This window comes from Wyeomyia smithii, chromosome 1 (genome assembly GCF_029784165.1).
Source record: "Wyeomyia smithii strain HCP4-BCI-WySm-NY-G18 chromosome 1, ASM2978416v1, whole genome shotgun sequence".
Classification (NCBI taxonomy): Eukaryota; Metazoa; Arthropoda; class Insecta; order Diptera; family Culicidae; genus Wyeomyia; species Wyeomyia smithii.
In genome coordinates this window covers 9096436-9110261 of record NC_073694.1, presented here as the reverse complement: position 1 = coordinate 9110261, position 13826 = coordinate 9096436, and the positions used below count along the sequence as shown (strand labels likewise).

The following is a 13826-nucleotide window of genomic DNA, read 5'->3' as shown; positions in this document are numbered from 1 at the left end:
AGCTGGAGTGATGGTTGCTGTCAGCTGTGTCAGCTGTTAAGGTTGAGGAGGAGACAAGGGTTGGAAATGGGAAACTCATCGTTATCGCCAACTCCTCAAAGGTAAGCAAGGCACCGGGAGTGGATGGATTTTTGAACCTGGCATTCAGGATGGCTTAAAAAGTTGCCCCGGGCTGTTCTGGACAGTTATGCAGAGGTGCTGGAAACTACCAGGAGACCTATCGGCATATAGGTTGGACACTTCGGACAAAGTGCGCGAGAGGTTTTATCCTCAACAGACTGGTTAAGTACACAGAGGTCGTAGACGGTCTTGCAAGTAACCAGGTTGGTTTCCGGAAAGGTAACTCCATACTGGATTCTCTCCGTCACCAAGACAGCGAAGGTAGCACTCCAGCGTAAGAGAAGGGGTATTCGCCATCGCGCAATCGTTACGCTCGAAGTGAAGTGAAGTGAGCTTGCGCTCCGTGTCGTTGTACAAGAATTAGAAAAAAATATTTCTAGAATCGAGTACTGGCTTACAGCAGGGAGAAGGGTGAAAAGTGCGTTCCAATGTGCATGACGGAGTGAACGGAGTTGCAGTCAAAGTTCTCTGGATGTGGAGGAGACCACTAGTCTTAGAACTACAACGTGTGTGGCGGGTCAACCACTAACACGCCAGCGCACAGTGGTCCAAAAAGGCAAAAAGTGGAATTTAATTTATAGCGCCTTTCACCTTCATCCTAGCTTAAAAGTGTTCTCGGAACAATTGTTTGTATGAATGACCCGCATACTCACAAATTGTCACAAAGTATAAAAAGTTTACTGTACTGAAAATAAAAAAATTAACTTATTTGTGTTAAGAGATAGAAGAACGGTTTATTCAGCAAAGTTGTAGAAGATTAAAAAATATAAAGATTTTGTTGAACAATTGGAAACCCTATCTTTTTTTGGTACAAAGTTATAAAGTATATAACATGGAACTTACTTATATGTTAGTTTTTTTTACTTAACTTTTGTTAGTTGCATCTCACACGAAAGTATTGTTCCGAGGAATTGTTGGGGCACATCAAAATCCACTTTTTCGCCAAAGATCATACATCTCTAGGACTTTTCCTTACAAAGTTATATCATATTTTAACTTATTTTTTTCGAAAACTTCAAGAACGTATAAGTTAAAAAGGGGCTAGTGGAATTATGAGTGGAGTTAAAAGGTAGCTTCCTAAGAAGTTATACCTAGAGGAGGCGAGAGCTCCGCAAGAGCTCCGCAAGAGCTCCGCAAGAGCTCCGCAAGAGCTCCGCAAGAGCAAAGCAAATGCTCTGAACTCTCTGGTTCAGATTAGCAGAATCGGCAGATGTGTCGTTCAACACTACACCGATTTTCTTTAAATGATAAAAAGCGGGACAGAGTCCGATAAGGAGTCCCGTGATTATCCGTAGTTCATTACGATTTACACTAAGTTACTTTCTGGCGGTTTCAGGGTTCGGATAGATTAACTGTTTAGCTTGTCTACAACCTTGTACCTGTTGCCATTGGGATGCTATTTCTAGTCTTTCCCAAGTTAGTAGTTCGCTTTTGATAGCGGAATTGGACGTACTCAGAAACGGCTCGGGGCCAATAAACTGCTGAGCTGATCCCTGTCTTGCTAGGTAGTCAGCGTATTAATTATCCTCGACTCCGCAATAACCGGGCACTCGAAACAGAAAAGTTCTGCCGGGAGAGTTCCTGTAGAGTTGCAATGCATTCCCAAGCAAGTTTGGAAGCGCATTTGAAGGACTTAAATGCTAGTAGTGCTGCTTGACTGTCCGATAATATACCGATTTTTTATGTTATGTTATGTTTATGCACCATAACATGGTGGCATTCAGAGCCGCTTGCATTCGGCTCGACAGAGTTGCGTCATCTTTACCTCTGACGATGAGGACGATGTCATCAGCGTATCCAATGACCTCGTTTCCAAGCTGTGAAAGCTTGTTGAGAAGTGCGTCGACAACTAGTGACCATAACAAGGGCGAGAGAACTCCTCCTTGCGGGCATCCCTTGATTACTGACATTGTTACAGACGAATCTCCCAAGGTTGCTGTGATCACTCTGCTAGAGAGCATTGCGTGTATCCAGCTCCTTGAAGTGTGGTCGATTCCCTTATTAGAAAGAGCCGTATCGATTGATGCAAAGGACGTGTAATCGAAGGCCCCTTCAATATCAAGAAAGGCACATAGCGCCGTCTCCTGATAACTTAGGGACTTTTCAATCAACGTCACTAAGCTGTGAAGAGCAGTTTCTGTTGACTTGCCGCTTTGATAGGCATGTTGGTCCCTGTTCAGCGGGGAGTCTTTAAGAAACTCATCACGGATATATTTATCCATTATTTTCTCCATCAGCTTGAGAAGTGATGAAGTCAGACTTATGGGCCTGAAAGTTTTAGGTAGGGTTTTGTCCTTTCTTCCAACTTTGGGGATAAACACTACCTTCCCCTTCAGCCAGTTATGCGGAATATGGCCCAGGATAAAGCTGGTTCTGAAGAGGTTAATGAGTTCGGTTATAACAGCTTGGTAGTGACAGTTAGGCATCCATCCTCTTTCCTCACTAGTATTTTCTTTGGACATCGCCTTTTGGAGCCGCGTAGCTTCCGGCAGAGTTTGGATTTTTTCACAGAAACTAACTCTGGATTTCCGTTTAGCCTTGCGTAGCTCGGCGTTATACTTAGTGAGGGACGCTCTGTAGTCGTCCCAGTTAGATGTGACTTTTGCCCTGTTGAACAAGGTCACTGAGCTGATTCCACCAGGGTACTGATCATTCCACCAGGGTACGTCACGGCATACTGACTGCTGTGTTAGTGGACAGTTTGCATTAGAGCAATTCTCGCTGAAACTAGGCCACTAGGTGCACAAGGTCTTTCAAATTTGCTACAAATGCACATAGTTATTAGAAATAGAGAAAAAATAATAATGCCATTTTTGTTTGATCGAATTTGTTGACCCCTTGGTCACCAAGGGGCGGAACAGTTTTCAGAAAAGTTGAAATTTTAGCAATGTATTATTTGAGCTATATCTCTAAAATTCGTTTTGTAAAGTACTACAAATAGCACTTTTCTGTAAAGAGGAATAATAGGGCTTCCATTTGAAGTGATCAGAATATAGGCCACCATCTTGAATTTGGCCGCCATCTTGGATTATACAAGAAAAATGCAACTTTGACCGTGTTCGCAACTACCGATTTTTGATCTGAGATCAGCATTGAAAAACTGAGAAAAAATGCTATAAGATGCAAGAAAAAAATTAGGTGAGCATCAGTGTTAACCAATCAATTGAACCTATTTTTCCAAGCAGAGTTTCAAAATATTCAACGTACACCGCGCGATCAACGTAGTAACCTGTCTACCGAGACCAAGTGGACGCACATTAGGGTGGGGAATTGTTATATGGAAAAAACCAAACTTGATAGCAGAAAGCCAGAACCAAGTTTTTTTTGTTCTATTTGAAGCCCCAAACAATCCTAAATTTATCGGAAGTCGATTGGTTTAGTCTCCGCTTTTATATGGAGATTTGTATGGAAAAACCAACGTTTTTGCATTTTCCATTCTAAAGAGCTCAAAGTGGCTCAAACCATAGGTTTCATGACTTCAAATGGTAAGTTTTTTGATACCTAAAAACTTGGTCGAAGACATCAAAGAGCTAGGGTGTCCCAAAAAATACTAGAGCTGTTCAAAGTTGAGTATGTCGAAATTTATGTTGCAAATCATTTTTTCTGCCAACACTGCCAGTGTACTGGCGTTAGTCAGATTTCCATCAGAAGTAACCTCTGAAACACGTTGTAGATTCTACCTACGCCTAGAATATTGACCTGAATTTGGTTGGTTTGATCCAGTTGAGTGTATACACTGGTTACGACAGGTTATTTTTGATGGGAATGCTACTGGCGCCGGTACATTGGTAGTGTTGGCAGAAAACAAGATTTTCTGCATTTAAATCGACATACCCAACTTTTAACAGCTATAGCCCTTCTTGGGGACATCTTAGCTCTTCAGTGCCTTCTGCAAAGTTGTTGGGCATCTAAAATACTATACTTTAACATAATGTAGTGCATTATTAGATCATTATTGAGCTCTCTAGAAAGGTAAATGCAAAAAAGTAGGTTTTCCCATATAAATTTTCATACAAATTTAAAATGCAATGCGCCAAGCGGAGACAAAACCAATCGACTTCCGATAAGTTCAGGGTTGTTGGGGGCCCCAAAAGGAACCAAAAAATCTTGGTTCTGGAAAATCGATCTCTTTTCCTCACCCTAATGCACATGTTATAACCCAACTAGCTCCATAATTCATAATCGATTGATGCTACAACTAGTTTATTTTATTTTATTTATTCTATCTATTTATCAACATCAACAGACAACAGATGCCCCAATGATGGTTAAGTGTCTTAAACTAAAAACAGTTATGTCAGCTACAATACAATAAGTACTAGTACGCCACTACTGTTTTTTTTTGAGTTTGATTAGAATAATGAATACAATACTAGCATGTTTGAGACTAACAAAGCGATAGGTTTTTTATTACTGAGCAGTTCCACAAAATATGTCCCAGTTTAAATATTTTATTTAAACTGTCATTTTTAATTTGGCTGAAACTTTGCATTGACGTTTTTATAGGCAAAAGATGTCGTTCTGTGCTACTGGGTTAATTTTTTGCAACACGACTAATTTTTGAGAAGCTATTGAAAAATGCTATTTTGGGAAAGTATTGATGATTACAAATGTTTTCGGGGCCAAAACGGTTTGTTCAATCGGTATGACGTCTTCTATAAAGTTGTAGTTAGTATTTTTGTCTCTCCGAAAAAATATACACTTTAAAATATTTTTTTTTGTAAAAATAGGTAAAACAAAAATGTAAAATTATCGTCAGGTTTTACCTATTATCGCCCGGGGGGCTAATGAAGACATAGAGAACTAATCTTTTGCAGGAAGATGCTCTGCATTATGAAGAACCATCATGCAAAAAATTAACGCTCTAGGACATCATTCACCCCCCGGACGATGATTGGTAAAACCTGACGATAATAGAGCCGAAAAACTAAATATAAAAACTACAAAAGATTACCTAAACAGTGCAATCAAAGAAAAAGTTATAAAGTGTACATTTTTTTAGGAAAGACAAAATTACTATCCACAACTTTATAGAAGACGTCATACCGATTGAACAAACCGTTCTGGCCCTAAAAATATTTGTAATCATAAATACCTTCCCACAATAGCATTTTCAATAGCTTCTCAAAAATGAGCCGTGCTCCAAAAATTTAAACCAATAGCATAAAATGACATCTTTTGCCTATAGAAACGTCTATGCAAAGTTTCAGCCAAAATAAAAATGACAATATAAAATAAATATTTAAACTGGGATTTTTTGTGGAACTGCTCAGTAATAAAAAACCTATCGCTTTGTTAGTATCAATCATGCTAGTGTTGTATTCATTATTCTCATCAAATTCCAAAAAAAAAACAGTAGTAACGTACTAGTTGTAGCATCAATTGATTTTGATTTATGGAGCTAGTAGGGTTATAACATGTGCATCCACTTGGTTTCAGTAGACAGGTTACTACGTTGATCGCGCGGTGTACGTTGAATTGTTTGAAACTCAGCTTGGAATGACTTGGATTTTTTTATGTTTTGGGAAATTGAGGGAGCTTAGGGAAAGATTTTTAGGATATAAAAAATATAAAAATTATTGTCAATATTGATGAATGTTTCCCTATTCTCAAGAATTGGTAGAATTAAAATTTCTTATAATTTTGGCAGTTTTTCAATGACAGCTTAAGATAATTAATACCGATATTTTGAATTTCATGGCCGGATTGTGGGAATCATAAGACGACATCCATAATCTACGTAACGCAAAAAACCCCACTTTTTGGACCCCCACCTTCCATATGTAACGAAACGTAACGCCAACACCAACCCCCCAATAAAAATTATCCGTTCCCTATCCCTCCCATATGTCAGCCACAGTAGCACCTTCTTGGAGAACTTGGTGTGCGAAATGAACTTCACCTCGGAGCTCCCTTCCTTCGTGGGAGAGGTGAAATACGACGAGCCCTGCCAGTCGTTGCCACCACGGTTGCAGTGAAGTAGCCACTTTTCGATCAGTCTTACTCTTCAGCGTCCTTTAGAATTTCTTGTCACTCTAGGTCGTCGGCCGTCCGGTTTTCTTTCGACGGCGTCGGCCATCCGGCTTTCTTTCGATGCTCTAACTGTTATCCAATTGTGCCAAGATGTTGTAGATGCCAGAACAGGTGTATCCAGCATCTACAAAGTGCCGCACGATGTCCGTTTTCGGCGTGGGTACCGTTCATTAAACGCGCACTCTTTTGAACGGAGTAACCTCCTCACTGTTCAACCGCCATCACGGTTAGAGTTCCACTGATAGAGCTGACAATTTTTTTCTACTAACTCATGGGTTACTATGACTGATGCTGCATGGGTTGTTTCATCAGTAGGTACAAACATTGTTAACGTAAATCACCGTAAGGAAAAAATTCTGATTGAACATTCGTATCCAACATTAGTTGAGACAGTAACGTAACTATGAAATTTTTCACTATCGAAAAACTTATATTAAATGATACTTAATGTTACGAAGACGGAAGAGGGTTCAAAATCTAGATTTTTGTAGCTACGTCTTGATAATCCGGCGAGAATTCGGAAAAAATATTCATTTTTTCATTTTTTTATTAACGGATGTCAAATTTAGAGTTTCGCTGCTGCAGGTGCTTTACCCCGGGCTGTCACAGCCTCCAGCTAGAGTGCGTGTGATCTTGAAGGCAAAGGTATGACCACGGGGCAGTTTTCTGTTTAACAGTTGCCATCTAAAAAATGGCTTCCTGCAACTTGCCTGTGCCGACACCGACACAGTGTAGTGGTTGGAAAGGTAGATACCTTCTCTCGTACCGTGGGAGGGAGCAGAGCTTCGTGTAAACCACATGAAGGACCTGCCGAAGGCCAGACGCTATGTCGGTTACTTCGCGGACAGTGCGAACTCTCCGGACGAGAAGATCCTTCATTCACTCCAGAATCAGAACGACAATCTCTCTACCACAATGTGGCGAGTCTGTAACCGAAAACTGGTGAAGACCTTGGTCGAGTTAGTTCTGGATATTGACGAAGAATCGGCCAAACTCATCGAGAGTGGAAACCGTGAACTGCACTATGGTTTCGGCAAAGCGCAAAGCGTGCAAGCGAATCTCCATCATGCAAAAATCGACTCGGGTGTTCTTTGCAGGAGATTCGCCAAAGAGCAGCTAGCTACTGCACTCATACAGGACCCGTGGATCAACGAATCTAAAATCCTCGGACTTAACACTCCAAACGAATTTATCCAACGCGATGTCGTTGCCGTCACGGTTGAAGTACCGACAACCAGTACCGACTTACTTCTAACGATGTCAATGTATGTAATGTAAGGAATAACCCCACTTTTATCAACGCTATCAGACAGGAGGTCCTTGATCTCACTCTGTGTAGCGCCTCTATTTCTGAAAGGATTAAAAATTGGCATGTCTCTGATGAACCTAGTTTGTCGGATCATAGACACATTGCTTTTAATATAGAGGCTAACCCTCTGAACAGAGAGCTGTTCAGAAATCCTAAGAATACAGATTGGGAATCCTTTAAGGAACACCTGATCGATTCACGAACTTTCAGTTACAGCAACATTTGAAATTCAGTTGACCCGAATTCGGCACCATTGATATACAAAACAGAATCATAGATACTTTTAATGAGCAATTGCACAAGGTCTTTCAAATTCGATATAAATGCGCATAGTTGTTAGAAATAGAGAAAAAAAAATAACAGGAGGGTTGTGTGCAAAGCCACGACCGCAAGATTGAAGTAGAATACTTTTACAAGAAAGATGCTTGCGTGTCAGTCATTTTTTTAGTAAATAAACGTTGACTAATCAGATCAATCGTATTTTACGCTTCAACAAGGATTGACCATTTTCAATAATATTGTAAGTTGCTTGCCATGGTTGGGGCTTGACAATTTTTAAATTTTGAAATGAATTTCTTTCGGATGTCGTGCTCATGACTGAAGGAAAAGATAATTCAGTACGTTCTGAGACACGAAAATAAAGTAAAATTTATAACTTTAACAAATTTAAAAATGTAAATTAACTCAAGAGAAAACATTAACGCTTTTATTTCACCCTGAAAAGGACAATTTGTTGTTCAATTTAGTATCGGATAAGATATCACTGACAGTGCGAACATTCGTTGTGATAAAGTAAACAGTGAAATGCTGATATAACACTCAAAACTAGACGGCTCACGTGTTATCAAAATGAGTCAACTTTTCATTGAATGCATTCCACTAATGTGCCTCACTGCATAAGCCGCTATCGATGCTGAGATCCGCTGCAACTAGTGCGCTATCCATAGCCATACCAAAGTTGTGATCACTATACGCTCCCATTGGTATCCGCTGTCCCTGCATAAGCTGGCCCAGCTGCTGGGATCCACTGCAAATAGTGCACTATCCATTGCTGATAAAAGTCATTTTCCCCAGCAAAATTCAGCCAATCATTTTCAATTTTCACTTCCAATGATCGCAGCACTCTTTCAGATACACTAGATTTTCGTCCTAGTAACGTGCTGTTATACTCAGATGAAATAGATCGCGCGCATCGTTCACGGTTACGGAATAAAATTTGACGACAAATCCAACCAAATGATCATCAATTCAAAGCGAAAAAGAAAAACAAACAGTCCACTCAACCAAAATGAACCTGACCGAAACACTTTTCCACTGACACTGACCGATGCCTTGACAATCTTCGTTAACTGATAAACTGATTTTGATGTCTTGCTTTCATCGCATGAAATATAATGAGGTGTTTTGACAGTTCACTTCCATGCAAAAAGCGGGAAGGGAGAACTCTGAAGGGTTGTAAAAAAATAACGTTTATGGATGCTTTTTTTCATTTTCACTCAAGAGTGTCAACAAATATCAACCCTGCGTACGAGTTTCAAAAATCATAAGCATTGTCAAAAAGTGTGAACCCACCAAAATTTTTGATTATTAAAATTACTCAAAGTTTCCAAATTAAAAAATGCTCTTAAAGTTGAAATGTTTTAATAAATCTTAAAAATTTTCAAAAATGTTTTGCTTCTAAATAATCACTAAAATCCTATCAATTTTTGTAAACACAAAAAAAATCTGAAAATCTTCTAAGCTTTTCAAGTTTTGTTAGTCTTGAATATTCTTAAAATTAAAATTTTCGTCCGGAAATTCTAAAAATTGCTAACAATCCTAAAATTCAAAACACTTAAGTTTCATCAAAAATAGAAAATTCAAGAAATGATAGATAAAATCCCAAGAATCGAAAATAAATCGAAAAATGCTAGAAATTTTTTAAACCTTATGTATCCAAAAAGTTTCACAAATCCACAAACTTCAGAAAATTTAAAAAAAAATCATTTTTCAATTAAAAAACTCTAATAAATTCAAATAATCCTTGAAATCATGATAACCTCAAACACCTTTGAAATCTTAAAATCTCCCAAAAACTGAAAAACCTAGCTATTCTTTGTAAGCATTGGAATACTTGAATTTTTCAGAATCCCAAATATCTTCAAATTGAAAGCAATCTAGAATATTTTGAAATTCCAAAAATCATAGAAATCCTAACCCAAATTTCAAAGTTTCAAATGTCTCAAAAATGTTAACATACTATTCCTCTTTAGCTTTATTTAGATTTAAGATTCCGAAACTCACAACAATAAATTTTTTTCCTAAATTTACAAATGATGAATATAATAGCAAACCTAAGAATCCCACAAATTAAACAGATTTCAAAACATGGAAATCTCAAGATATAAGATAAATTCTTAAGCTCCTTAGCCTTTTTTGAATCTCAAAAATCTAAAATATCTCTAAAATGCTACAATTTCTTGTGTACTTCAAATTTGTTATAATACTTCAAATTCGTAAAAATCAAGTTTAAAGGTCAAAAATTAAAAAGCTGAAAAATAAGTTGGAAAATCAGAAACGAACTCAAACTCGGGAAAGCGATGAAAAAAATTAAAAAGTTTTGATGTTTAGGAATCGTAAAACCAAGAAGTGAAAATATCATTCCTGAAGGATGATAAACTAGACTGTTCCATTAATGTACCAAGGTCTGACATGCAAAAAGAAATTGAGACTCGATTCCTTCCAGCAGTTCGATAGTTCCGAAACTTTTTTACCCGCTAGTACTAATTTCAACTTCCACCCTTCAAAGTTAACTTACGATCAATGACTGAAGATTTCAGCAACTCGCTATCAATTGATTGACACTTTCTGTCACACCGAACACGACTGCTTTGATGGCTATTATTAAGCAGCGTGCAATGTTTGACAGTTTACCGACTGCATTAACACAGCCTCCCCATGTGCGCGGTGCACTGCGACGACTCAGCAAAACTGTATAGAGGTACCTACATACAACAACTTTATCATCGCGGAAAGCGAAAGCAAGGTCAGAGCTGGGCCGTGGCAGCTGCGTTTCCCCGTTTTTAGCCCGACAAGATTGATGATGCAAATACCTGTTGTGTGTTTAATGTAGATCAGTTTGTTCTTCTCTTCGCTTCTCTTTTTCCATGGTAGGACGACACGAACGGTGAGAGGCGCGACGCCTCTCAGCTTGCTGTGATTGGATCGGAAGCAGGAAAAAAAAAACAACAGAAGTGACGCATCAACAGGTTGGGGCAAATTGTCGCCGGATCGCGATCGATTGCCCCGTCCAAAAGCTCCGGAATAATTGCACTCACTGAAGCAAACGACGACGACCGTGTGGAAACCAGAAATTTGTTTAACCTTTTTATGTGTGGTTGCCCCGGGAACCAGTTTTTATGTGCGGGACAGGTTGCCAAAGTTCTGCTTTGTTTTTGTTGTTTGGTTGACTGAATCTCCGAATCCCCGGAGGTACGGCGTGGTGAACAGGGTAAAACGAGGGTTCTTTCTTCTACCGGTCGATCGGATTGTGATCAATCGCTGCTGTGGCTACTGTGTACTGGAGATTGTTGATCTGAAAGTGCGGTGTGGGGGGGAGGGAAGGGAAGATCGGGATTGAGGGAGTTTCGCACTTGCATGCCTTCTTGGGCTCGCTCGATTCGGTTCGGTTGGATTATTTCTTTACTGTAGAAGGTGGTTTGAATTAAATTCGTACTCGAGACCCGCTCGCGTACCCGAGATAATCGTCAGTCCGGCCGGCGGGCAAGAAAGAGACAGAGCGCTATCGGTAGGGCGGGTGGGTTTGGTTGTGTGTGTGTGTCTATGGGTGTTACAGTTTTCCGTTTCGAGAGCACGATCGATCGCGAACGTTGGCGATTGGCGTCGGAGGGCGGCTGGAGGAGAATTCGGCGGCTTCGGCTGGTTGTGCTTGGGCGGTTCTTTCGATTTCTGTGTGCTGTTCTTTGCCGGACCGAGGAAATGTTTTCCCGAGGCAAAAGCCAGTATAAAACCATGTCCCTTCGCATTGTTGAGGCACAGTTTGCAAACAGTCCTGGTTGAGTATCACCTAGGAGGTTTCGAAGCACTCAATAGCTCCAGTCAAGAATTCTAAGAAGCGCCAACAAAACTTCAAAATGAAAGCTTTTGTAAGTAATCTGTTGGAGTGTTTATTCTGAAGTGACTTAATACCAAAAAAATAGGATGTGAAGTGTGAAGATTTGCTCAAGTGCTTCTAGCACTTGGCAGTTCTAGTGATTGTTCTATTGAGATTTTCGAGAAAATTGTGACAAGAAGTTATTCTAAGAACTATAAAAAAAAAGTTAGTGTTTGTGCAAACCGTACTAATTTTTCGTACTTCGTTCCACTCTTCCAAAAAAAAAAAAACAGATCGTAGGATCCGTTCTGTTGCTGGCTGCCGCCGCTTCCGCCGCACCGTCTTACTGGCATTACGTTCCAGCTGACACCCCCGAAGTAGCGCACGCCAAGGCCGAACATCTGGCCGCTCACCAGGCCGCCCGCGGATTGGTTGGTGCCGGACCAATTGACACCCCCGAAGTACAGCACGCCAAGGCCCAGCACTTTGCCGCCCATGCCGCTGCCCGTGCCGGACATGCGATCCCACAGCCCCATGCTGCTGCTTGGCACGCTGCCCCAGCTGCCCATGCCTGGCACGGAGCCGGAGCCTGGCACGGACCCCAGCACATCCCAGTGATCCACAATGGAGTCCCAGTTGAGACCCCAGAAGTCCAACACGCCAAGGCTGCCCATCTCGCTGCTCTGCACGCTGCCGGATCCGGAGCTCACTGGGTTGGTGGACATGAAGATGATGGTTCCTACAAGCCCCAGTGGGATGCCCACAACTACTAAGTAGTTTTGCTGTACCAACCCCCTCTTCCCCTGGATGCCAAACAACCCGTAGATTGAGCCTTTAATCCCTCTTTAAACCCCTCGTAAGCCCCCGTTCCTCAAAGTAGCTAGGCCTTAGGAAACCTATTTTTACACTGATAAAAGCAAGAAATGTGTCGAATACTCAGAGCCACTGCCGTTCCTCCTCTTGTTTTTTGTAAAAAGTATTTCAAACGCTAGAGCTTCGGTAGTCGCAAGTATTATAGTAGTCAACTGGTCCGTGCATGGCACGGAACGTGATCCCAAACCGATCGAGAAAGAGAGAGAAAAAAAATAGCCGAGAGTAGCCAAGAAATGACAACCCTATTGAGTGTGAAGCTGTCGCAATTGCAGGGAAGAGTTTTCCCAGCCGGTGACGCTGCACGGCCTGCTTGGATTTCGCTCGCTCGCGGCGGCTCAAAAGCCGAACGCCACACCCGACCATCATCCGGTGTGAGTGGACGTGAAATTCCCACCACTGCCATCAATCCATCGAAAAAGCGTACCGACTGGGAATAGCTTCCGAACTAATAACAGAGAAACAGATTTCAGGAAACGATCGAAGCGATTGTTCAGGCGAATAGGAAACCTCTCACTCGAATTGTAATTTCTGTGTACTTGATATTTTTTACCCTCATTAAAGAGATATGTTATTGCAATCACTTTAAAAGTCGAACAAATGGTTGTTGTTTTATTTCGATGGAGAGAAAATTGTTTGGAGTTTAATCCAAATTGAAACCTAATCCGAATTCAATCCTAATGTCATTCAAACTCAAAAATATTGAAGTTAAGTAAAATCTAATCTATCATCGATTGAAATTTAATTCATAATACAAGAATTAAATCCAAATCAAATACAACCTCAATTTACTCCAAATCAATTTATAATCGAATCCTAATTCAACCAAATTCCCAACTAATTCCAATAAACACAATTCCCTTCCATGAAATCGAATTCAAATCCAATAGAAATTTGGGAAACTTAAGTCAAATCCTGTCCAATTATAGTCCAGCACAATCCAAACCAATTCATAACCAGATATAATGAAAGTCTTTTAAAATTAATCTAAATCCCATACAACTCCAAAAGAAATATTGTATAAACAAAATTTAGTCGAAATAAAATCCAATCAAAACACAATCCATGCACAAAAAACGCTTCCAGAATAGAAAATGATCTAAAATTGAGTTTAAAATTGCGAGAGAACTTAATACCGATCATTTTGACGTCGGTCGGTCTAATAAAAGATTTTGTTTATTCAGTAGTGTGTAAGCTGTAATTTTTTTTTTCAAGATTGTTATTCGATGTTAATTTATTTTGTTTTCTAAATGTTGTTATTTTTCGAATGGCACTTGTCGGAATCGCTACCGCGGCGAAAAATGCTTCTTAACATCACAGAGCTCAGAAATGTTGAAAAAGTGCTTCAAATGGTCACAAACAGTCAAATACGAAAATTATTCTAAATTCAGTTTAAACTGC

At 40.1% G+C, this 13826-nt stretch overlaps 1 protein-coding gene across 1 annotated transcript; it reads left to right on the top strand.

Annotated features, from left to right (window-relative positions):
• The first annotated feature begins 11460 nt into the window (after positions 1 to 11460).
• LOC129719109 (pupal cuticle protein-like) lies at positions 11461 to 13026 on the top strand. Its single transcript, XM_055670509.1, has 2 exons — positions 11461 to 11607; positions 11849 to 13026. Exons 1-2 carry the CDS (start codon positions 11596 to 11598, stop codon positions 12326 to 12328), a joined length of 492 nt encoding a protein of 163 aa, XP_055526484.1. The 5' UTR covers positions 11461 to 11595; the 3' UTR covers positions 12329 to 13026.
• Positions 13027 to 13826: the final 800 nt, after the last annotated feature.